The sequence below is a fragment of the Dysidea avara genome, chromosome 3 (genome assembly GCF_963678975.1).
Source record: "Dysidea avara chromosome 3, odDysAvar1.4, whole genome shotgun sequence".
Classification (NCBI taxonomy): domain Eukaryota; kingdom Metazoa; phylum Porifera; class Demospongiae; order Dictyoceratida; family Dysideidae; genus Dysidea; species Dysidea avara.
This window is the reverse complement of record NC_089274.1, coordinates 43,734,133-43,761,489: the sequence shown is the minus strand read 5'-3', so window position 1 is coordinate 43,761,489 and position 27,357 is coordinate 43,734,133. Positions and strand designations below refer to the sequence as shown.

Genomic DNA, 27,357 nt, shown 5'->3' with positions numbered 1-27,357 from the left:
AACGCCATCTTTGACAAAGGTGGCGTTTTTCTCATACCCAGTCTAACTTGCAACACTTATAGGGGTGCAGCATATCTCTCTGTTGCCCACGCAAAGGTCACGTGATTGAGCACGTGGGCGGATCAAGGTTTATTTTGTAGATGGTATTAAAGCATTTTGCAAGACAGAGAGCTATAAAATTAGGAGGGTTTTACACGTGGCTTAATTGAAAGAGTTGCATGTGTTGATCGAAGTTGGTCACCGCGGCAATGGTGGCAGCGAAGCTTAAAGTAATACTTCTAGCCATAACCATTGTTTCTGCTAGTACTGGAGTGACCCATGAGAAAGAAACACTTCATCTTGGAGTGCTAGTTTCTCAAGATGGAGAATTTGACAATTCAGGATTTATTCCTGCCCTGCATTTGGCGTTACAAACGATTGAAAATGATGCTTCGTTTCAATATAAATTTGATGTTAGAATCGACGACTCAATGGTGAGCGATCAGTAAAGCTTCGTGAGAACGTAACGGACAAGCTTTTTGTTGTAGTGTGCAGCGGCATCTAGCCTTCGGAGTTTCATAGATCAAATCTTCAACCGCAGCCAGATCATACTGATTGGTTCAGATTGCTCTGTGGCCACCGAACCCGTTGCAGAGATTGCTCCCAACTGGAACCTTGTGCAGGTCAGTCTGTGCTATCTGTAAGTGGTAAGCTTGTCAGTATGCTTGCTGCATCTTACAAGTAGTTATACTGAGCTAGCGAGGTAGCTGGCTAGCTCAGTATATAGGTAGCTAGCTATATAGTTCATAAACAATTTTTCGAATGTAATTATCCGTGGAACCTGACAATTGTGTGCAGATTTCAAAGATTCCAAATTGTAAAATTCTGGTTTAGCTAGCTAATTAAATACCTATTCTTATTATTGCAGAAACTAGAGTATGTGGAAATTATAATTAATGAAGACTTATATGCTGCAGATTCTATAGTATTCCAGTAGCTAAGTATCAATGCAAGTGCACTGAATGGGTTGTATGATATGAAGAGAGTGGATGGCTTCTGTACATGGCAAACCGTCTGTCTATGAAAATTTAATCGGCTGACTATCTGATGTCTTTAGACAAGCTAACGACTGATGCTGCATGCAGGCTTGAGCTTTTCACTGTTATAGCTAGATACCACCTCAGTCCAACAAGTGCCTTTTGAATTTTTACATACCTCTGTACATATAATGCAAACATCATGAAGTTACCTTTGTGTCCCATTTCTTTTCTCTGACTGTTCAAAGGTGTCAATTCATGGAAGCACACATATGGCTTCACATTGTCTATTACGTTTTAAAAATTCACATATGGCTATGTCGTAATAGCTACCATCTTTCACATTGCTAGAACCCTAAATTAATCACTCCAGTAATTCTGATAATCAGTAATTGTCAAGATGAATCAGCAGAAAGCATGCTTTGTGTTGTAGTTGATATGGCTGCTACTATTAATGCAACTTGAAACAATGAATAGACATGTTAGGTGAGTGGGGGCATTTATCATAAAATATGGTACTTTGCATGAGAGGATCAAAGGAAGAGTGGTTTAATGGTTATAAAGAAGCAAAGGTTCTTTGTGACTAATAAAAAAAACAGTTACAGGTTAGATGTACAGCTATGAAAAGCATGCCAATTAACTTATGCACAGTTATGAAAAGTCTTTACAGATAAACAGCTAGTGTAATCGCATGATTATTGCTAAAACTAGCCAAACGATCCTATCTGCTAGTTCTATGACTATAGAAACAGATTATATGGACACTTGCTAATGGTCCGATGGCTAAGAACTGAAACAATGTGAATAGTCGAGATGACTGCCCAAAGAAGACAAATAAGAAAGTACTATATAACACTCAAAGCACTGTGTACAAAAATACAACACTCGGGGGTGTATGGCGACTAACTACAGCACTTGGCTTGCTGTTTTAGTCTCTTGACACACACCCTCATGCTGCATTTTTTGTACGTACATGAAAGTTTACACAAAGAACACGGAAATCCATCAACTGCCACATGCACAAAAGTGCACGTTGCATGTTCTCATGCAAAAAAAAAAACCCTTCTCATGCACGTGGCATGTAGCACGTCCTTGTGCTTTTTAGCTTGTGCACATGGCACATTCTCGTGCAATGGCTAACAATGTGCCAAGAAGTGTTGAAACTGCGAGTGAAAGAGGTTTGATAGGCTCAGAAAAACAAGGGAGTGTGACAGACTTAGAAGAGAACAGGAAACCAATGAAGAAAACACAAGCAAGGTTTGTAAGCACATGCAAATACCTCAGTGCTTCAATTTTTCCCACTCAATTATGGCAGATTGACGAGACAGAAGAAGGTGAGGAAGATGGTGTTTTATGCCAACAACATAGCTATCATACAAAAGTGGAGACAATACTGAAGTTCTCAATGAATACGAATACTTAGAACAAGAAGATACCTTTGAATCTAACATACAGCATTCTCCAGTAATCAAGAATTGCCACATCTACAAGAATATGCTCACAGTGGATCATCACGCCTCAATTTACACAGCTTCCACCAACCATAGTATATGTTTTTCATTTAATAGTTTAAATACTTCAAGTAACCTTTTTAAATATTAAAACCATTCATTTCATTTAACTGTCATTGTATGTTCAATTGATTACATTAAATAGCTTCGAGATCAGGCTCACTCACAATCATTATGCTTTTAGCATCTGTCTAGTGATAATGCATTGCTGGCTTCATGTGTTGTCTATCACTTACACCATGCCTCCAACAGTCAAAGTAAGCAGATTGGCTTCCCATATTGTTCTCTGTGTGTAGGCCTGTGTAACAAGCAGAACATAGCTGAAAGCAAAATGGCTACTTTGCTTATAAGTTTAGTTGAACCTGATTTATAATTGAACCTGTAATTAAAATTAATTTCCTGTGTAGATGCTGTACACATCAATCTGTTTGCTGTTTGTTATCCAGTGCTATAATTCCAAGACTGCTTAACAGATCTTAAAAAACCCATCTCTAAATTCCTTTTAGGGAAAAAATGAAAATAAATTAAACATGCAAACATCCGGTTATATCACCTTAATTCACATAATATTATAAATCTTCAGACAGTTAATTTGTACCTTGGGAAACCTTTTGAGGTATATCTATTTATAAAGTGAAGACCAGAAGCCATACCCTTAATAATATTAGAAGCAAATTATTTTTAATTATTAGCTATCACCTGTTGGGTAGGTTGAATATTTATTTATTTATTTATTTATTTATTTATTACTGTGTAGGACTCCATCAAGGAGTATAACACACAGATACAAAAACAAAATCAAAGTAAATTCAGATGATTTAACAAAATGTCCTTAAAACAGTTTATAGATGGCTGATTGACCACATCTTCTGGCAAAGTGTTCCATAATTTAATAGTGGATGGTAAAAAGGAAAATAAGTACGAGTTGATTCTTGCTTGTGGGATTCTGAAACGTTGTGAATGACCTCTGGTAACTGATGACATTGATGTTAGTGAGATAGATGGAACTTCCATTTGACAATTGATTATCTTATAAAACATGACTAGTTTGCAAAATGTACGTCGTGATTCTAGAGAGGGCCAATTAAGTGATGTGAGCATGTTAGTAACACTACTTCTCCAGGAGTAATTGTTCATTGTATACCTTGCAGCACTACGTTGAATCCTTTCTATGGCAAAAATATCAGATTGAAGGTGAGGAGCCCATATAGGTGAAGCATATTCTAGTATGGGTCTGACAAGGGACTTATAGCAATGAGATCTAATAACATTCCAATGCTACATATGATAGTACCCACCCAAACGCATGAAACTGAGGCAGAACTGAGGTCAAGTGTAACACAAGAAGGTTGTTATAAGAGAAATATTTCCTAGTGAGCAGGAGTTTATGGATACTAGATTAATTCCTGATTGAGTTTTGTTAGCATATAGTTATACGAACTTTCAAGCAAGGTGTGTTTAGATTTAGCTTCATAGTAACTTAAGATAGATAGTAAAAATTAATTGAGCTTATAGGTTTTTGAAAGAATTCCCACAAACCTTTTAGGTAGTATTTTCATGGAACTGATTGGTTATTATTATAAAAATTACCACTGGTAACTACAGACAGCTTGTCCAAGCAATTCTGTAGTTAGATTAGTGCTAGCCATGCTGATATCAACAAGGAATCCCAACACTGATATGTGTTGGATTCATATCAGATATTATTATTATTATTATTATCATCATCATCATTAGTATTATTAATATTATACTGCTGGTAAGCTTGTCCAAGTTAGATTAGTGCTAGCTATGCTGGACAAATGCATATCAACAACAAGTTCAACACTGTCAGATTTGTGTCTGCAAATGGATGTACTGGGTGTGTAGCTATGTTGTGTAATTATGTTGTGCTTGGTGTAGTGATGTTGTGTTTCTCTATATTATATTACTGTGTATTTGTTGTGTGTGTCTCAGTATGAAACTGTGTGTATACTCTGGAATAGAACAACCTTGGCCGAATTCCACAGTTAGAACAGTTAAATCAAATCAAAAGGCTTATGCAACCTCTTCTGTATACTTTTCGCTCAATTTATTCATAACAATTAATACATGTGTTCGTAAGCCCTATACAGTATAATGGTATTTTGTATAATCCATGTATGCATGTAGCCTTGTGCAACTGTAATAACAGTATCATAGTTGTATCAGGTTTATTAAAGTGCAATGCAGACTTGTAGTCAAATACTTGAGTATTTGTATTTTAAATATATATTTGTTTGTGCATTTTATGTTTTGGAAACTGCATGTATTTGTAATTGAATTTAAATATTTTTTAAAAGTATACTTGACTTTTGATTACTAAGAATATGACATATCACTTTGCACTTTTTTCAAAAGCAACACAATCCCTTTTGAAGCTAACATCCCTGTTATTGACACCTCAATAATAATACAGTAGCATTAACACAATAACATTAATAATTATAAGGCCATTGCTATTTGTATGACCTATAGCTACTGTAAGTACTAGGGTGAGGAAGAAACCAAAGCTGAACTCGGCCTTAATACCACTTTTATTGATATTCACTGTCTGTATGAAGGTAAGCTTTTGGTAAGTTTGAGGTGGTTTAGGGTTGGCCAGCCCTCTAACCTAGCTCACAATTAGCGTGTTTGATACTTGAGTTGTGATGGATGACTATTGGATGACTTTATGTGGTCTGCTTAAATGCCATATAAATGAACTATTGGTATTAGTCTCTGTACGAATAGCCACTCTGTAATTATAATACAATGTTTGACTCGCTTGTCAAATATGCATTACCATAAACAATGAGAGTTTGGAGTGACTAAAGTTTAACATATGTTGACAAATTGTTGGAACTTAGCTATTTAATATTGTTTAATGTTGGCTTTGTGAGACTTTATCTGCCAACCTACATCAGATGCTGATTCACCAAACTTAAGTCATACCAAACTTTTATCATTTATAGTACCTAATAGCAGCTAAGTATTTTAATTATTTCACAATTTAAGATTAATTGTGTTAATATTTAAATGCTATGCAATGTATTTGACCCCAAATCTGGTACAGTGCAGTAGCAATTGAATCACTATGGAAACGTTGTGTATTTAACTAGCTAGGTAGGTACATTTATGCATCTTTTACAACAAGAGTGTACAAAAGCAGTGTCATATCTCATCCCAATGATTCGATTTGATATAATTATTTTTTATACTTACAACAATCAGCTCAATGCCATACGTTCCTCCTTGTTGGAGTGATACACGTTCCTCCTTGTTGGAGTGATACAAAAAAACTAAACATACATGCATAAACAGACACAAAGTAAGACAATAGCAAACATAACACCACACACACACAAACAGCACTGAATTACATAGATGACAAGAAATGGCTTTTCTCTAAAAGAATGAAGTTCTTTAATGTCGGCTGGCAAGGAATTCCACAAAAAAATCCTTGCATACAAATGAGTGGCTTTGTACCTAAAAATCCTTGCATAGCAATCACAACCAATGAATGCCGCATAAGTGTGTTCCACTGATCTACTGCTCCACTGTATACTGTATAATGGTTTGGTATGTTAAAACTGATTATTGCATGACAGAAAAGTTGAAATCAGTTTCTATTACTTTGATTCTTGCTACCTGATGAACGATAATGCCTTTTTTGACAACAACGTGTGGCAGTCTGTGATCCAAAGGTACGTCAAAATTGTTAATTTGGCCTGGCTTATATCCATTAAGTCATACTTCTCCAAACACTCATTCAAAACAGCAAAATATTGCACAATAGCATGTCTGTTGTTCTTGGCCTTTATACGTGACTAAGAAGTACAATTCCTTTCTGTAATGACAATTTTCCAGGTGTCTCTTCATAAAGCTTGCAAACCAGCCATTGATTATCTTTTTCTATAATACTTTTGATTTGTTTACATGTTTTGTTAAAGTCTATCTTTCCTACAGTGATTATAAACTTACTAAGCTCTTCTTCTCCAGCTTGGCTTAAATACAGTTTAGCACCTATGGACTACATGTCCTAGTTTTCCGTCTTGTAGTGTGGACATCAGTACTTTGTATTCAACTGCAACTTTTTCACTCTTAACAGCATCCACAGCTGCCCTCATCTGCAGCTGGATATCAGTCTACTATTTTCTCATTGCTTTACGAAAGTGAGTGTAAAACAGCAGGTGCTGACTGTGAATGATGCAAGCGATGTTTCCCCTTACAATCAGTTGTAAGTATCGTCAAAAAAGTACAAATAGACATAGAGACATCAAGTGATAGTAACTGCTGTAAAATCCCGAATATCACAGTTACAATAATTAATACAATTATTTCCGATAATTGATGTATGCCAATAATTAGTGACTTACGCTATACCTGAATGGTTGGTATAAACACTTAAACACTTATACCATGGTTGCTAGGGATTCACCTTTTTTAGCAATAAATTACTAATGTATCAGCAGCATACATATACCAACACCACAGACAAACAAAAACACAATAAAAATTGAGTTTCTGATTGGATCAGATCACACTTTGCAATTGTATAGTGCAGGGGCGGATCCGGGGGGGGGGGGGGGGGGGGGGCTTTGGGGGCTGAAGCCCCCCCCCCCTTCATATTTAGGCTTTACTTGATCAATATGCTGAGTATTATAATGAAATTTTGTCTTAGCATAATTATATGATCACTAGTAATACAAATACTCATAAAACCACCTTATAAACATCTTTCCAAGGTATTATCAGTGGATTTATGCTAAAGTTTATGCAACAAGGACCCGGATCAGCATTGGAGGTGTACAAGATCGAGATACTCTAATAGAGCAGTCAGCTAACTACTCTAATAGAACATTCACTGGAAGCATGTAGTTGGTTCTGTTATGGAATTTTTCCAAATCTGCCTGCACCTATACATACAATGAAGTGAATTGGTCTGTTTAAAGGGCTTCATTCATCTACTTGTGTAGTTAATATGTATGGCAATACTTAATTCAGGTACACAATTTCCATTGAAAATGCTCTCAGATTTAATCTTGTATTGCTCAAATTTCAAAATTTTCCACTTTCAACATTATTATTCTAATATACACCTATTCAGTGTTGTGCAATTGTGAGAGGGTGCATCATGTACTTGGTTGTCTGTACCTACCCAAACTTTCCATTAACAAAATGCTTCAGAGAGCCATACCTATAATCTAAAGGCAGCATATAAAATACCTACAGGCAGATAATATTATGAATTTTATGTGGAAATGTTTCCAAATTGCAGTGTTTTAGCATCTATTTTTCAAAATTTTCCTGGGGGGGGATGCCCCCAGACCCCCCTAGTTCCAGCATGCTTTGCATGCTGGGAAGTGTGCTTTGCACACCTCTACCCAAGAGATTAGTACCTTGAATTAGCCCCCCCTTTTATAAATCCTAGATCCGCTCATGTAGTGGCCTAGTGAGGACCGGGATCCTATGATACATGGTAAGTAAACAACACCTGATCCTGAAGCATACGGGTCATTTTATTTCTCAGGTGACAGGTTCCTCAAGAAACCAATAATGAAAATGTTTATAGAGGCAAATCTAATTTGCCTAACCTTACCAAACTGAAAGATTAGCTATTAGAATTAATCACTTCTTAGATACAAAAGCATCCTGACAGAGTCATTACCAAATATCAGTTCAGTAGTTTATTTTCAGGGGCATTAGAAAAAGCTTTGGTGCCTGGCTCTACGGTATTACACTACCCAGACACTTTGCCACCACAAATGCTCCCATAAAGACTTGTCTGGATTACTCCGCATTTTGATTAAATAAATATAATTTGTAAAAATATATCAGAAGCACTTTACATCACTTTGAAGGCACATATTAGCTTGATTGTACCTAACTAGTACTGCCAACGTGCCATGTAGAAGTCTGGTTTCTGTTCGATACTTTCTGACAAGAAAATACAAGCCTTCATGATCCTTGTCATGCTCATGTATATAACCATGAGGCAGCAAAGAGTTTATATTAAATTCTTAAAGTTAGCACTAATTTGTATACAAATGTTTCATATGGTGATTGTGCTACAGGCTTGATCGTTTTACAGTAGAAGTTGCTTGAGGCATACACATTACACATGCCATTTTGGCATATGCTGCAAGTTATACAACAGAGTTGGGGTCATTACTAAAAAATGTAGCTACTTGTTGCTTCTACGCAATGTAATTCCCATACTGCAGTACTCAGAATAAGGCATAATACAATCTAAACCAAAACAGCTAAGCTGTGAAAAAGGGGTGCGACCTCCAAAAAAGCCAGCATGAAAAAGATGTGAAATCAAAGGTGGCAGCCAAGAAATTGCTTATCAACTACAGCTGACATTCTTCATTCAAAACTTAACACTGTTGTGTCATGGCACTCCAAACAATAATGATACCCTTTGATTTCACATATTTTTCACCCTAGGGGCAGCACCCTTTTTCACAGCTTGGCTGTTTTGGTCTAGATATCACTTCTTTGTAGTTGCATACACCAAAGCTGGCCAGTGGACCAGCTTTGAAGCTTCCTTATTGCTTGTCTTTTTCTTACTACAGGAAGATAATAAAGAATTTGTTATGTGCATTTGGTTTTTTAAACAGTTTTTTGTGGCTGAACTTTCCACATGGTGACTTGATTGTGGCTGATCTCTCTTTGAAGTGACTTGTAACATAGTTGAACTTTACAGGGTGAATTTTTGTAGCTGAACTCTCTACAGGGTGATTTGTTATGGCTGAACTCTCTATAGGGTGACTTGTTGTTAGCTGAACTCTCTGGGTTGTAGTTGAACTCTCTACAGAGTGACTTGTTTGAAGCAGAACTCTCTACAGGGTGCCTTATTTTGTAGTTGAACTCTTTACAGGGTAATTTGTTTGTAGCTGATACTCTACAAGGTGACTTGTTTGTAGCTGAATTCTCTACATGGTCACTTGATTGTAGCTGAGCTCTCTACAGGATGACTTGATACTTACTGAATGTTCTAATGTTCTCGATCCACTAATCCCATAACATAGTTATTACACAGGTTTAAGGACAGCTTTGCTAACCTGAAAACTTGTCATTTTTCCTTCACCAAAAACTTCTTTCGTTCATCTGCCACTTCTTGGTCAAATTCTCTCACTGCTGTCACAAGTGGTACTTGTAATTATGATGAATTTATATCCTCTGTTAACTTAAATAAGCTAGTGTATTATATAACTATTTTGTATTATTGTATGTTATCTAGTGGTTGTGTTTTGTATTGTGTTTACTGTTGTGTGTGTGCTCTGGTAGGGAAGAACAGCTTTTGCCAACTACCACAAGGTTAAACAAAAAATAAATCAATAATAGGGTGACTGCACTATTAGAGTATCTCAATCAAACATTTTAAAATGTTTCTTAGTCTGGGAAAATAGCATCAGCCAAAGAAGGCTGTTTTTCAGCTATGCCCTGAAAGCACAGAATATACCATATAGCCTAAATATTTCGAGGGGCAAATATTTCGAGGTTGAGCAATGTTGCTAAAATAAAAGTTTCGCGGATTTGCAAACACTCCCAAAATGTATTAGACTATATGGAGGTCTAAATATTTCAAGGGTAAAATTTTCGCTAACACCCAAAACCGTGAAATCAGCAAACATTTTCCCCCTCGAAATATTTAGGCTATATGGTAAGTACCTACTTATGCAACAAAAATTACGTCATACAATTTTTTTTTAACATTTGTTACACGTAGTTGGTTTTCACAGTGTTTTTATTGTGAATTCTTCTAAACCACTGAAAGGTTATTCTACGATAATTAATCCACCCACATATACCAGTTTATTTCTATAAGCGGTTTGCCTAGTAAGCATGGCAACTAAATGTTTTTATTGACAAAACTTGATTGCGTGATTGTTACATACTGTTGGTTTTCATGTTGTATCTTCATGGTCTTGATCTTGATTTCTTTCAAACCACCAAAAAGCACTTCTACAATGGTTAAGGTTACAGTATATTTTAAAATGCATGGCATGACAAATTACAAAACCCGCCTTTACCCCAAGCAGGGATAAACAATTTCAGCAACTGCCAATATAACTATTTGTACTTGTTTGTTTTTACTGTAGAACAACAACTGTTCTTGGGTGTGTGGTCTACGATAGGGCAATGTTTTACAAAAACATGCTGCCAAAAACCAGACTAACAAATTACTGAATTCTTATAATTTCAATATAAGTAACTAAACAACTAAAATATCTAGGTCCGGTGGAAGTGATTAAGACATTTTATTGAACTTTTAGTACTTTCTTAAAGTAAAGCAAGCTCTTTGAAGGCTTGTATCTCCGTTATCTGGGAAGAAACATGCCAAAAATGCCTCCACAGGCACTAATAAATTTAATATACAATATCACTATGCCCCAGAGAAGGATATATATATGAAATACCAAAATTCTGTTATAATTACGGATTGCACGCAGGAGACCCGATATTAACTGGCAGCTAAATAGTATCCAAAACAGTTCTATCCTCACACAATCAGTAACTTTTTCATTGACTCTAAATTCTGGTGGTTTCAGCCAGATGCAGTGGCAGATCCAAGGGTGCACACACCCCCCCTTCCCCTCTCAAAAGGAAAACTATATACAAGATCGAGATACTCTAATAGAGTAGTCAGTCAAATACTCTAACCTAACTTGCAAGCCATGCTGGTTTTTGCCCATAATATATTGGCTAAATTAAGGATTAAGTTTACACTAATCTATCTTGTTTCAGTGCTTTTTATTGTAATGTTTAACGTTTATTGTAAAATTACTTGTATAGTTTACCTGACAAAATCCAACTGTTTTAATAGCATGCACGCATGACTGTAAAGTATGGTACAGATTACTACGCTTTATTTTCTGTAGATTTCAGCAGCATCTTCATCACCTCGTCTCTCTAATTCCAACATATTTCCACTATTCCTAAGAACAGTGTCAAGTGATGCAGAAATTGCTGTAGGAATAACAGCAGCCATGAAGGAATTTGGATGGTCCAGAGTTGCTTTAATAACACAATCGGAGAATATCTTTACATTTGTAAGTCATGAAAGTTTTAACAGTTGTTCAGAATTGGATTCTACATATGCATAGCTAGTAAAAAGCTGAAAACATCATATAATTACTGTATATGAAGTTCATACATTATAAAAATCTGTTGAATTTTGAATCATTAAAATGTTCTAGATTGCTCAGCAGTTGGGGGCTGTGCCTCCAGACCCCTAAATCAGTAACTCAATACTGCTGTTGAAAACTGCTTTTGAAAAATCCTGACTGTGCTCCTGGATTATAACATACAAATGTTTGGAAAATTAAAATTTTACTTTTGAGTAGGGATCATGGAAATAAAATGCAATCAAAAAGAGAGTTAGGTCATCTACACCTGCAGCTATACCAGTGGACATTTTATATAGCTACATGCAGCCTGCCAGTGGTATAGCCATGAAAGTAGGGATTAAATGACTCGACCTATAGCTGTAAGTGTAACTAGATGACCTCCCTTGTTTCATTGCTTTTTATTTCTATGATCCCTATATACTCAAATTGACTATCAAAAAGTATGCAATGATGTCATCTTACCCACAATAGTGCACGTGGAACCTAATATCCTCGTTCCTTAAGGGTATGACCTCTGCAGGATAAGCACAGGGACTATTAAAGTGTACACAGAAGTTATAAAACACTTACATAGTAATGCTACGGGTGTTTATAGTTGATTCTGCCATATGGCAGTTGTGGTAGTTAATTCTTTCTATTTAACTAGCCAATGGAGTACAAATTTATGACACATGCATGTAGCACATGTAGCAGAGTAATGCTGTACTACAGTGAATGGCAGAAGTCCTACTTGAAAAATGGTATGTTTGTCAAAGCAATTAGACTGCATGTTATTTTCCTTGGTAAGATTGTGTAAAGAGTACAATGGCATCAGTTTGGAGGATGAGCCTTTTCTTCTCTTGTAATTTAGTCTGTAGTATTAAAATTTTGGTAGTAAGAAATTTTCTGTTGTTTTTTTTTTGTATACTGAGTTGAGGACTATAATATGTATTGCCAACCAAGCCACAGTCCTCTATATTGATACAAAGATGGTTTAACTATGGAAACATGTTATGCCATCTGTTTGCAGTTCCGAAGCAATGAAACATTGATTTCCCCCAAAGGATAAAATCTACAATAATTATGTTGATGATTAAAACACCGGGGTATAGTTTGTTTGGATGTTTCATTTTATGTGGATATCACCTTAAAATTTTACTTCAAGTTGGACTTTTTTATGATTTCTGATGCCAGTTATTCATCACAAGTGTATTACAGCCATTGTAAAACATATTTCATGATTACAATGATGTTCTCTCTTTCCAAGCCAAGATATGTAGCAATTCTTACCTACCTGTTTAGAATGTATTACTTCCAAAGTTGAGGTCTTTTAGATAGGCAACATAGGCTTGAGCCAACTATACTTTGAAAATAGCCTATTATACTTTTGAGGAGTGCTCCTATTATTATACTTTCAAAATCAAGATTGTGATCTAGAGTTGGCTTTTTATTAGAGTATATCAGTCTTTCCTGACTGCTGTATAAGAAAGAGTAAGTGACTTCTCTATTAGAGTATCTTGATCTCATTTCCACAAATCAGCCAAGAAAATAGTAACATTACACATTTTCTTGATATGACATGCAGTATATAAGGTGCAGTGTATTCATTTTTTGTATTTTTGGCACACACACTGTGCATTTAATTAAAAATCTTGAAAATCATCCTGCATAATGCTTGATACTTTTGCTAGCCTATTATGTTTGAAATTATGCTGGCACAAGGCTACTTTAATAAAAAAAGTGCACACTTGGATATGTATTTTACACAAGTTGCTAGGATGAATATTGACACATACCTGCATGCACCGTTCAATAGTTAAAACATCACTGTGTTTAAAGACACATGCATGCATATTATAACTTTTATTCTAGTTTTCTACAGAATTTAAAATTCACCTTAATGAGGTAAACTTGCAGCTATTAGAAGAAGTTACATTCAACACAGATGAGAGTGTTGAGTTGGTTGTGAGGGAATTGAGGGTAAGTAAGTTGAATCAGTTGTGTGTGTATTAATTAAGTAATGCAATTAAATCCTGGGGTTGGAGGATTTTTTCCTTACTTTGGCCCCTTTTCTGTTACACCTTATCAGTCAGTCAGTAAGTCAAGTCATTAGGTCTAAGTCCTTGAAATTAGGTTAGGTAATCCTAAGGCTGCAGCACATGTTGCTGTCAGACCTTCAGTGCTGGTCACTGTAAAGTGCTAATAATAATAAAAAATAAAATCTCATCATGTTGCTGCTATATTTTACAGAAGACTTGATCTCCTTGTCTCTCTTCAGAAGAAGTATATAGTGTCATATAGTTGTGTGATGTCAGGGTGGTGGCAAGGGGTGCTGGTAACCCTGGGAATAATAATAATAAAACATCTAAATTAAAAAGGTTATCATGTATCTGTAGCTCCATAGTGCTTGAATGGTATGATTAACTATTTCTGCAGTGGAAGCTTCCTCAGGGTAGGGCATCTCCCATTCCTATTGTGAGTCAAATCTGCCCAGCTATCATTGAGGTATACACGCCTTCAAATTCATCTTATTTCAGTTCTTCATGTAGCCACGCAGTCTTCTGTAGTAAAGGGGGGAAAATTAAAAGGAATTATCAAGGCTAGCCATAGGATGGCTTTGGAACTTGCAATTACAAAAGAAGTGATATCCACACAAAAACAGCCAAGCTGTGACAAAAGGTGCAGCCTTAAAAAACCTGGGTGAAAAAGGTTGTGAAATCAAAGGTGGCAGCCAACAAATGGCTGCAGTGATGTAAAATTTAATAATGGCTGTTGGAATTGTTAAAATTTATTAGTATTAACATCATTGCATGCAGCCATTTGTTGGCTGCCACCTTTGATTTCAAAACTTTTTTGACCCAGGCTTTTTAAGGCTGCACCTTTTTTCACAGCTTGGCTGTTTTTGTGCAGTAATAACATACAAAATTCATAATGCTTCATCAATACTGTCTTACTGTAATGTGTATGCACAGTACCATACAGTATCATCACATGTTCACTAATAATTTTGTAATTTGTAGAATTCTCCAGCCCGGATTATATTTTTAAACATGTATCAAGAATATGCAATAAGAGTTATGTGTGAGGTGAGTATTATGCATGGAGTGGTGCTCTGTATTTTTATCTGTATAGAAGTCCAGGTGTTTATTTGGACCCAGTGTTTAAGCAAGCCTGGCATCTATTCAAGCATGCGTAACCATACAGCATAGTCATGCAGGTTTATGTTATAGACTTACAGTTGGGAATGAAACATGAAGCAGGTATATAGACTAACATTGCATACAACTCCAGCATTTATTAGTCTTTAGCAGCCCAGCATTTAATGGACCCAGGTATAAATTCTATGCCTCAGAATTAAGCACCCAGCATACAACTAAGCCCATGTGTGCGCATTTGATCCCATCTTTGTTATAGTTAGACACCAAATACCAGCATCTCCGAGGCATAAATGCTGAGTAGGAGGTGTTAGAATGATGCAACATAGAAACCAAGGCATATGGTGTCTAACTGTTTTAGAAAATGGTCAGCCTGGGACGGTGGGGACTATTCTACGGAACGGAATGGAACGGAACGGAACGAAACGGAATGATGGACTAAACTACGGAACGGAACGCTTTCTCAAATTGAAGCTTGCAACTTACCATTGCTGAAACTGCCCTTACGAGTTATCAGTGCCACCTCCAGTGGGTGATTAAACACAAGATAAAAAGAATTAAAGGATCGATTGTGGGTTCTTGTTGGTTGTCATTAGTAACGAAGTATTAATTGTGGGATGAGCTGTATCAGTGATGTTCATCCTTGGTTCATCTACGGATATACCAAGAAGGGCACTTTATGTGAGCTGGTTTGCTCATTTTGACTTTAGAAAACAGTCTGGGCCAGCTTTTCAAGTCATATGTCAGTGTACAAATAAAGCAAGCAGGAAGACACTGGTAACAGGAAAGAGCCAGCTGAATTAAAACTTGAAGAATTTTGTGCAGTGTGAGAGGAGCAAATATTTTGGCAGATCGCAAAGGGGCTATATTCTGCAAACATCACTGAATTGTATGCATTGAGTTATTAATAGCCGGTGCAGTGGACTAATGCTGTATTCAATAGTGAACTGATTTTTTCTGTTGCACAAATTCAAGGATGTGTCTGACTGCTAGCCTTGAATCAGGCCAAATGCCAAAACTCCAAGATCAACCAAATCTCAATTATAAGCCTAGCTATGCATGTGAAACCATGCCCATAGCCACCAGGCAAATGTGATTTGGACCAAGATGTGTGTGTAATTTCAATGTATCTAGTCAGACCGGAAATGGAACACTCACATTAATTACATACCACCTAAGAATCCTAGGATTTCTTAAGTGTAACATTTCACATGCTTCACTTCAAACAAAACAGGTTAAATTTGTTCATCTATTTTCAAGGGATTCCCAGTCCAGCTGCATGGTCCATGAAATTACAGTGGGATCTTACAGTGTGGGCTGCTCTGTGTTGGATCTACTCTAGAGTTGAGATTTCAAGGTAGACTGCCAATGTACCGACACTGTTGTAGCATATTTAAGTGGAGGACAAATGAATACAGTAATGCTAGATTATTTAAGTATACAAATTTTTCATAATGAAATTGATATCCCATTTTGATTTGTACCTCCACTTTGCAACATATTCAAGAACAAGAAGTTACCACCCTTATAATCTCCAACCGCTGTCATTAAATAATCAAGATCTCACCAGTCCTTGTTTTTTCCATCTACAATTTTGCTTTGGAACAATAATTATCTAAAGGCTCTAATTCATATTTAGTATTTAAATCTGTAATTCACCTTGTTGTGGTTTTACTAATTTTATTCTTCATTTCCTTTGAAGTTGTACAGTATAGTTAAACAAAGATAAATTTTCTCTCCCATCTTATTCTAGGACTGAGAAAAATTTAATTATTTGTATACAGGCTCAAAATTGAGAAAATATAAAGCAAGTGAATTAATATTATACAGTCAGTTTGCTTTTGGATATTTAATGTCTCCAACTGTAACAAAAATTCTATGAATCCATGCATGCATCTCATCGCTGGTTGTCTGAACATTCTGCAAGTGATACCTCACTCAATCAACCATATATTCTGTTTATTAGACTGAATAAAGTCATGATCACCTAGACTTTTCCTGTCACCAGTAACTTTCTACTTAATTTCTCCGTGGATATTACGCTCTGAAACTGAAGAAATTGAGTGGTCTTCTAAACTATTTATCTTGTCAAGATCACCAAAAGCAACTGACATCCAATCAGCTACTGTATTGTAGTAACAAAACTTGTCTTGGTCATGCAATAAATGAATTGAAGAGACCTGCTTGATATATCAGGTAGTAGAACAACTCACTGCATAAAACAGCTATTAATATTTTATTATTATCCTATTCCATTTCCTGGAAGTTCCACTAATGAATGCAACTTCAGCAATGATAGCGGCTAGACAAGCTGTAAGTTTTGATTCAGAAAGCATTCCATTCTGTAAAATAGACCCCATTCTGTAAAATAGACCCCATCCTGGATTCAACTCACTACTCAGGCTAAGATATCTGACATTTTGTAGTCCACTATTCTGTTAATGAATCATTGATGTTCACACAATATAGCCTCCTTGTGGTATCTGAATGTTTGTTTTTCACACACTGCACAAAATTCATTTAGATTCTGTTTAGCCTGACAGAGTTGATTCAGCTTGTCACCATACTTGTTTCCTTGTAGTGTAGCTACATACTGCCGGATTTATGCCTATTAGAAAGGCTGAGCCCCAGATTGTACATTCTAAAGTCAAAGTAAGCAAAAACAACTCCGTATTAGCAAAAAAAAAACTCCATATTAGCAATAAAGTCATGCATTAAGTTCCCTACTTGATACATCCGAAGATAAACAGCAAGAACCCACAATCGATCCTTAAATTCTTTTTATGTTTCTTGGGGTACGTTTGTTTACCAGCTGGAAGTGCCACCGATAACTTGTACAGCAATGGTAAGCTGCAAGCTTCAATTTGAGAAAGCATTCCGTTCCGTAGTTTAGTCCATCATTCCGTTCCGTTCCATTCCGTAGAATAGACCCCACCGCCTGGGACAAGTTAATGTAGCTAGCCATGCCTTGCACCACTCAGCTTTGTGCCCAAGTCAGCGTTGAAACCGGGTCGGGTCAACCGGGTCACATTTTCTCCGGGACATCCGGGTCTGACCCGGTTTACAAATTATCCGGGTCTGACCCGGATTAGATCACGTGAGAAATAAATTGCTCGTTTGACGATGTGGAAACTTATAAACGCTATCGCGAAGCTCTTTCGTGAGCCACGCCCACTTACCGCATTGCAAACATACGCTCAGCCACGCCCATTTATTATTAAGTGCAGTATGTAGCACGAAACTGAGGGTATCTATGGTGAGGGGTAGCTATTGTTAGTAGGTGATGACCTTTTTTTTTTTTTTTTTGGTCTTCAACCTACAGCTAGGCTGAAGTTGCAATTCTAAAAGTTTGGATCCGCCCCTGTTTACTCAACACGAATCGAACGCTCAAAACGTAGTCTCGCTAGCCGAAACATAGCTCTTATCGCACGCCTCGGCTTTAGTTAAGGCCACTCCAAATAAATTCTCTGTTTCCCGTCCACCGCCCGCATCTAGTTACCGTCAGCTCTATTATATTCCATTATTCCGTATTCTTCCATTATTTTCCGGTTATTGTTGCATACTGACAGGCTCATTTGAAACCATGTCAGCTCACGTGTTAGCAGTGCTATCAAGTCTGCACAAACTTCACGTTTGTGCTATTTTTGCAACCTCAAAAGGAAGAAACAAGCTTAAGCATACTTTTATGCAGCTTTTTATGATTGGGCAAGGCAAATAATGGCTTGAAAAGCTGCCAATCTTATAATGAACAATGGAAATGAACCACCTGCCCGCATGCAAATATGCTTGAGTCCAGGACGGGAAACAGAGAATTTATTTGGAGTGGCCTAATCCGGGTCAGTGGGTCATCCAGGTCAGCAGTAGTGACCCGGTTTCAACGCTGGCCCAAGTCAGTGAAGAGTTTACGAAAGGCTGTACAGAAAACTCCGCTTGAAAATGTACTGCCTTCTGAATACTGAGCCTGATGTTTTACTGTGGTACACTGGTGATACGCTGCTTGACTTTAGTGGCATCAACAAGTATTCCATCAGTTTGAATACGTTACGTAGTGTGAAAGTAAGTCCAGATAAGTATCATCACAATTACCATGAGTGAGACTTGGTCAGTTAAGGCCATACCTATTTGAAAAATTGTTGCTCGGATTTTTTAAGGAAAAGTTAGGGTCGGTAGGTCGGGAAAAAAAACCATCATATTTTTAAAAAACCATTCCAAACGTGTCATTCCATTGTTGACAACGAATTGTACGAGGGTACACAACAACAGCTCCTTTCTTCACAATAACAGATAACCACGCATTAGCCGCCATTTCGGCTACAAGTCCGCCAACATAACAATCACGTGAGTTTTTTTTTTTGGTCTTTTATAAAAAGAGGGTCGGTCGGGTCCGAGCAACAACTTTTCAAATAGGCATGGCCTAATGGATCGCTTCGCCCTGCTTGTGTAGAAGAAGTGAAAATGGGTGGCATAGAGCTAGCAACATTAAAATGCTACTTGTCATGGCAACACAGCCCATTTTCTAGGAAAGTAAGACACCAATACACTGCAGTTAACCCTGCATAGTGATAACTAATTAACTGGTGTGGTTAACCAGGAGTCTTCTTAGTACTAAGAAACATCTACTGGAGTCTCTTCATAATATAGAAACTTCTATTTTAATTGAACTTCAAAGTATTGCTAGCATACCATTTTCTTGATAAATACAGTGTTTATATTTTAAAAGCAGATGCTTTGTTTAACAATCCATGCTAATCAACTATGTAGTAGAATGTTTCCTATGGAGCTCTAAGCTTATACACAAATACACAAAGTTCTTAATCTAAACTGCTTTATACACTATAGTCAATCACATTTTATTGAATTACCAAATTTGCTTGAGGCTGCTCTTGAGTTCACCACACCCTTAAACAAAGCTCTTTATTGTTCCTAAGCACTAATTAGGTTTCACTTCTAAGCTTGTTTGTGTGAGTCCTTTATGAAACGTATACTGAAGCCTGCCACTGACATCTACTTTTTAAATCCAAGGCCACCTATTTTCTTGTAATTAGTTGTTTGCTTTGCACTAAAACTGAAGCATGTCATTCTAATCTGGCATATTCCGTTTTATGTGAACATGAAATTCAGATTAGAAGTGTATTTCATGAATCTAGAAGCATTTGATCAAAAGGCACTATACTATGTGGGACTTAGATACCATAAAATTTCACATTTTGTATTATTGTGAGTTAAGTCACTCAAATTTTGCTTTTCCCACTATTTTTCTTCCAGTGATTCTTTTTATCTATTTTGTTCAAACTTTTAACCAGAATTATTATGTTTTTCTCAAAATTATATGCAGCACACAGTAAGATTATTTCAAAGTGGTGTGCTTGCTTCTATTAGAGAATTTTATACCTGCAAATTCTCTAGTTGGTATAGGAAAGAATTATGATTCTATTTATCTGCTACTTAATGTATCGTTGCTTAAATAGTTTTCCAGCTTTTTGCTCTTTCCTTCTGTGCTCTGATTGATTTCCAGCAAAATTGACTCATCTGTAGTTTGTTTCATTTCATGTTCCATCACATAGTTTAATGTTTAATTGCATTGTATTACTAATTATACATTTGTTTGTGTAGGCACTAAAGCATAATATGGCTCACCCTACACATGCATGGATGTTTTTCAACTGGTACCCAGATAACTGGTGGTTTGACAATAGCTGTACAAAAAATGACACAGAGAAAAAAATGGCTATAGAAGACGTCTTGTCAACTTCACTCATATTTGATCACTATCCCAGAATTGACGAGAATGATAAGGATAAAATGAACGTGGGAAATATAGTAAGCTGTAATTCATTTGCTCATCGTGAATATTTGTATCAAAATATGTTGTGTAATTTTTGATTTTTACTAAATGCATACTGTAATATATTGTTACTCTGCTACTTTAACTATTGTTATACTTTTTCAGAGTTTCAAGGAATTTGTATCGTATCATAATGAGGCATTTCCAAAGTTAGGACGTAATGCTTCTTCTCAACTAGAAGACAGTGCATACATGTTTGATGCAGTATGGGCAGTAGCACTAGCTCTGAACAATACTGATGCAGATTTACTCAACTTTACGTATGATGGTGAAAATGCAATTAATATTTCTCAAAGTATATATCAGGAATTAATAAACGTGGAATTTTTTGGATTAACTGTAAGTGCAATCTAGCTTAATTGATTGCAATACTATTCTTACACAATTTCATAGGGTAATGTTTCATTTCGTGACAATGGTGACAGACCTGGAAAAATTCGTGTGCTACAATATAGATGGAGTTAGATCATTAATAAATATAGAATTAATTATTTAATTATGCTGTCTTAATAGGTAATGGTAACTTGACCAAAGTACAATTTGGGACAGTGGAAAAAGGAAGTCTAGTATTTGATGACAATGAAAGTGTGACTACAGTTTTTACAGGTGTGACTCAAATACTTGTCATTTTAATAGTTGTATTACATGGCAAGGATTCACCCTCATAAACACATATGCTTTATTGTACACGAAGTATAGGATAGCAAAATGCTTCAGTTTCTTTCTCGTAAAAGTGTAATGTAGTAATGCTAATTAAGAAATTTATGCTAGTTGGTGGTGGTAAACAGAGAGATTTACTGCTCTACAATATTTAGCTGAGGAAAATCTGACATTTAGTCTTTGTCTAGACAACCACAGGTAATCCTTGTACATAGTTTGATTCAATGGATATCCATTGTAATGGTATCAGGTGGAGTATAGCCAAAGAGCTATGCATCATGCTACCTTGCACTGGAAGTATTTCTGAAAGCATTAATTCTTATGTGTAAAGGTATAGCCCTAAGTTTTCAAAGTTTGGCATCAACACACAAAATTTTACTGTAGTCATCCAAGCTATTCCTGATATACATACCCATCATTGATGTTCATCTGTCATCCAGCCTTTGGTGTCATGACTATGGCAGAATTCTGATTTCTCAGTGTATATCACACCTATAGTATAGGGATCATGAAGGTGTGGGCTTTCTTGTCCAATAATATCATCACTAAAACTAGCCTCACGTTTTCTTCACAACAGCTTGGCAATATTGAGTAGGCATAATCAAACCCAAACATGCCTCTAGAGCAACCCCAAACACTTCCAATAAGTTTCTATGGAAATTTTAAAACTGAATTTCTACTGACTGACTAAATGACTAGCTGATTCCTTCAGTCAAGCATAAGTCAACTATTTTAGCACCACAGGCTTGATTTCTTCATTATTTAATTGACCAAGAGGTGCCTTTTGGCCTACCACAGCAGCTATGATGGATACATCATAGACTTACCGTATAAGCAGAAAATTTGAAGTGTAGGCAAGTAAGGCAACCTCCCTTGTTTCATTACTTTTCCATACTCAAATGCCTTGTATAGAAAATAATAATAGGCATTTAAAATTATGGCAGGTTTGAAAGTTATATAAAATTAATTATATTTTTATACCACTAGGAACTTCACATTTGTATCACTAGTTGATGCACTAACCAATCTTTCCAAAGACGCAGTTATCATGATATATTGCGTTGCCTTTAAGTGTGTGTGACAATAGGCCATTTGGACAACATCACAATTATTAAGCAAAGAACTCCCACTGTAAATTGCAGTAGTATGATGAAATATACTAAATGAATAATCAGTATTAAGTTTGTTTTCATTGGACACTTGGACGCTTGCATGTTTGCTTCACAAATAAACTTGAACATATTTTCATCTATAGATGATATTGTAGATGATGAAGAACACTTTTACATTTCTTTGCCATTATTTGTGGTCTACACCATGTTATCTCTACTGGGAGTGTTGTTTTCCATCATTTGTTTGGTTTTCAATCTGTGGTTCAGAAAGCAAAAGTATGTTATTATCAGGGGTGGTTCTAGAAATTTTGCTGACTGGTTTCTAATTTCAAAGTAGTGCTTTACCTACATATGCAAGATCACAGAGATGCTTAAAGCTGGGCCTCAAACAGTCCTAAACTTATGGCAAAAGTACAAGATCAAGTTGCAAATGCTAACTAACACTACAGTCAATGTTTTGAGCCTATTGTAAATACATCAAAGGATACGTTAAGTCTGATGCATCTGAAAGTACTGGAGAAGTAATTTTTCGTGGTTTTGTGATAAATCGATACTCTTTATGAGGCTACCACTAAAGGTTGTACGATAAGTATTCTGTTTAGTAATAAACTGGCCAGGGAATTTTTCTGGCTTGATATTATTCTGACTGTTCTATTAAAGTATACCCATATTTTTGAAAAGCTGATTGGTTTCCAGAAACCAGTGAAATTTCCCTAGAACCGCACCTGGTTATTAGAGTATAGTCTTTTACAATAACATGTCCTGCATATAGGCTGGTGAAACTGGGTAGCCCATATGTAAATGTGATGATTATAGCTGGAGCAGTTATATTTTACATAACAGTGATTTTTTTTGGAGTGGATGAAAATGTGGCATCATCTTCAACAGTAGATCACCTGTGTCAGACAAAAGTCTGGTTGGTGGCAATTGGATTTAGTTTATTGTTTGGGACAATCTTTGCCAAAACATGGAGGATATATTTTATCTTTAATTATATTAAACCAAAAACTAAATTGGTAGGTTCTTGTGCATGATGTTAATATACTGGCATAGCTAGCTATGTACAGTTTTGTTCCATTTTTGCAGGAAATGAAAGACATTTACTTGTTTGCAATTGTCGGAGTACTAATTCTAGTAGATATTGTAATACTGATCCCACCAACAGCAGTGTCTAGTGCCATCTTGAGAAGGGAACAAGAAGAAGTTGAAGGAGAAGATGTTAGTTAGTGATTTAATATAATGTTTATATAACTTGATAATACAATTTTGTAGGCTGGTGATCTGCCTGGAATAATTGGAGTTTGCACATCAGACAATTCACTGCCTTGGATAACAGTCTTATTAGCATACAAAGGATTAGTGCTGCTAGCTGGACTGTTTCTGGCCTTTGAGACACGTAAAGTAAAAATCAGATCTTTAAATGAGTCTCGATTTGTGGCAATGTCAGTTTATGGAGCGGTAACAGCTTCAATAGCTCTCACACCAATTGGATTTTTGCTAAATGATTTTCCAAATATACAATATGGGATAATGGGAATTATGTTGCTGTTTGTTACAACTTTAATATTGGGTTTGGTATTTGTTTCAAAGGTGTGTAATTGAGTGTCATGTGTACAGTACTTTGATGTATAGTCTTTACACATAGATGTACAAGGTGTATCGTGATCCAGAAGGAGCAAACTATCTAGAGCAAAGTCATAGCAATGTTAGCAGTACTACCAAAACTACTGTTAAGTTTTCTGAAGATGATTATAAGAAAAGAATAGAAGATCTCAATTTTGAAATTAAAGGACTCACTAAAGAATTGGAAATGGTAAACTTTAGTGTTGTACTTTGCATGGGCGAGAAAACTGTGCCATATTGTATACCTAGCTGCACACTTCAAAGCTTCTGGTGTGCTGTACATGTGCTATATTTTCCCAACTGTGTTTTATTAATGTTTTCCCTATGATCCCAATACTCCGAGGCTAGCCATATTATCACATTCCTTTTGCCAGACCACTGCAATGTTTATGTAATTCAACAATTATGACATATCATTAATACAAAGCACAATGCTGTGATGTAAACACAAGTGGGCAAATTATTAATAAATTAAAAGCCAGAGTAAAGTATTAACAGTGGAATGGACTACTGCAGAATAGTGGAATGAAATTTTATCCACACTAACTGCAAAGAATCTTGTATATTACAGTTGGATGAAATTTATGACATTAGCTATAAGCATACGTAAATAATTGTTAATACATGGTAACTACATTTAGTGTGTTCCTCATGTTGTTTGCTACTTTAGACCATGGATTCACATTTTCACTTCAAAAAGTGCTTATGGAATTGCTACAGTGAAACCTGTTAATCAGAATGCTAGGATACCTACATAATCTGGATACTTGGTGTTGGTCCCATAGTATCCCTTAACACGTGAACTGACCTAGAAAATCTGGACACCATGGTAATCAGGACACAGTCCCAAGTTGTCCTTAATACACAAGTTTCACAGCATACTCCGCTGAATTGTTGTGTTTCTGTAAGTACATAATACAAACTAGGGTGTAGCCAGAATCCGGGCCCAGGCTCAGGCCCAAGAAACAATAATTGTACACTATGTAAAGATCTTATAGAAGAGTCACCCTATTACAGCAGTCAGGCAAATATTAGTAGCTACTCTAATACAAATCAATCAATTTCAAAGGGTCTGGATAGTATGTTTAGGCAGAGAGCAAGATTGAGATACACTAATAGAGCAGTTACCCTAATACAACAGTCAAAATAAAAATAATGTAACAGACTTACTCTCAGATTCAATCTCAGAGGGTCTGATTTTCAAAACTTTCTTGGGAGGGACATTCCCACAGACCCCACTAGGATGGCATGCTTTACATGCTGGTGTGCGTTGTACACTAAGGTATGCCTTCCCTATCTATAGTGTTATGTAGCTAGGTCCAGCATCACCAATAGTCTGGCCACACCCCTGAATACAAATTGTATAAATCCTTCAAAATGATAATCAGCAACTTATGCTGATTTTCCCATTTTGGGTTATGCCTTAAGGCTTGATATTCCCAAACTAAACTGCAACTGAGTGTACAGCTGACTTCATTAAATGCATTGCAATAACAAATTTTGTGTATATATAATGAGACACACAAAGGTATAATGGGATATAATAACCTGACTTTGTGGCAATTGTACTTCTGAATCATCAGAGCATAAAAATGATACATTAGACCTTTTAAAACACTCCACTATTCCACCATTCTGTTCACTTGTTTATAACAAAGACAACACGCAACTGACAATAATCAACACAAGATAACTCCTGTCCATGTTTTGAAATATGTTATTTGTTTCCAGTCATCAGCACAACAGTATATACACAGAAATGGCTTCTAACATATCCAATAAATGCATTTTCACCTGCTAAACACCATAGCCACTATACAACACAGTCACATGCAGATTTAATTTCTACCTCATATAGTAACATTAGGCCACTTCAACTAAATTTCTTGTTTCTCGGACCTGACCGACCCATAAAATTTGTAAATGAAATGCTTTTGTTCATTTTTTAAGATCACGTGTTTGATCACATGAGCTTGTGGCGTCGATGTATTGTTGGTCATCCATATCTGCTATGCTTGGGGCAAGCTTGGTAAGAAGAGTTGTAAAAGTAGACTATGGATGGACGCTTCAGTGGTCATTTAAATATACTAATCATTATCGAACGTCTTAGTTATACGTGTTGCCATAACTTCAATTTTAAAAATTATTACCACCTAATATTATTTTATTTATACCTACCAACCCACTTTTCAACTAGTTTCAGTCTGAGAAACAAAAGATTTAGTTGAAGTGGCCTTAGCATGTAATAATAGTGGGCATAGGGTACTTTTAAGGTAAAAATTAAGGGGACGGAGGTAGATAACTGGAACCAGGAACAACTCTACAAATAAAAAGTACAAAAAAACAGTGAGTGTAGTAATGGAGTGCAATAAATAACTGTTCTGTGATACACATTTCAACATGTTAAGTATACTGAAACCTTTAAATATCCATTATGATGCCTGTGAAAAGAAAAGGGCAGGTAAAAATAAGCTAATAGAACAGTCGCTTAGAGTGAAATACTCTAATAGAGCATTCACTGATTAAAATGTTCTAAGGTAATTGTAAGAAATGATGCTAACCAAGGAGCGTAATGCAAGCATAATGGAAACACTGAATAACATATAGTAGGTGATCAGTTTGGGTAATTCTTGAAAGCATTTTGGGCAAAATTTTGAGCATATTCTATCCATAAGCCAGCTTTGAACAACAAAAAGTGATATTTTATGCACAAACAGCCAAATAGTATAAAGAAAGATATAGCATTCAAAAATTAGGTTGTGAAATCAAAAGTTTCTACCAAGAAATGGCTGTAATGATATTTAGAAATGATTTTACATTGTTTTGGCATGGCTATAATTGGATTATTAATTGACTGGGCACTTGCATAGGTTTTTAGATGTAACATATCATTAACTGGTTTTTGTTACACTTTATGTATAGTTCAAGTCTCACCAGGACACAACTACCCTGCAAGAACATAAGATGAAAACAATGTCAGGAGACGAAGAGGTCAACGGAAATGCGTCGCCACTAGAAACACACCTCTAATTTGTATACTGTTAGTACCAAAATGTATTTAGCCTACTGATGTCTGTCTGTGTGTGTAGTGCATGTGCACCTGATAATACTACTATATAGTCCATCAAACTGTGCGCTATTGCTTACCTATGTAGTCCTACCTGTATTTTCTCTCCAGGTTCATTCTGGTACATTCAACATTATCATTACTTGGTTTGTACAGATTTATACAATTCATCATCATGCAGTAGTTATGGATACGTATATTTGGCAGTACTAAATAATGAAAGGATTGAAAGCAAACAATATTGTTAAAGTA

The 27,357-nt window shown here is 36.1% G+C and overlaps 1 protein-coding gene and 1 long non-coding RNA gene across 2 annotated transcripts; both read left to right on the top strand.

Moving 5' to 3' along the window:
• Positions 1-165: 165 nt before the first annotated feature.
• On the top strand, positions 166-27,302 carry LOC136251137 (gamma-aminobutyric acid type B receptor subunit 2-like). The gene is made up of 15 exons (XM_066043519.1): positions 166-473; positions 528-662; positions 11,416-11,586; positions 13,516-13,623; positions 14,664-14,729; positions 20,412-20,618; positions 20,749-20,982; positions 21,037-21,103; positions 21,157-21,249; positions 22,559-22,691; positions 23,188-23,431; positions 23,502-23,633; positions 23,688-24,005; positions 24,061-24,228; positions 26,961-27,302. Exons 1-15 carry the CDS (start codon positions 249-251, stop codon positions 27,066-27,068), a joined length of 2,409 nt encoding a protein of 802 aa, XP_065899591.1. The 5' UTR covers positions 166-248; the 3' UTR covers positions 27,069-27,302.
• Positions 669-2,678, top strand: LOC136251142 (uncharacterized). The gene is made up of 2 exons (XR_010698956.1): positions 669-2,273; positions 2,332-2,678. It is a non-coding gene; the product is annotated as an uncharacterized lncRNA (long non-coding RNA).
• Positions 27,303-27,357: the final 55 nt, after the last annotated feature.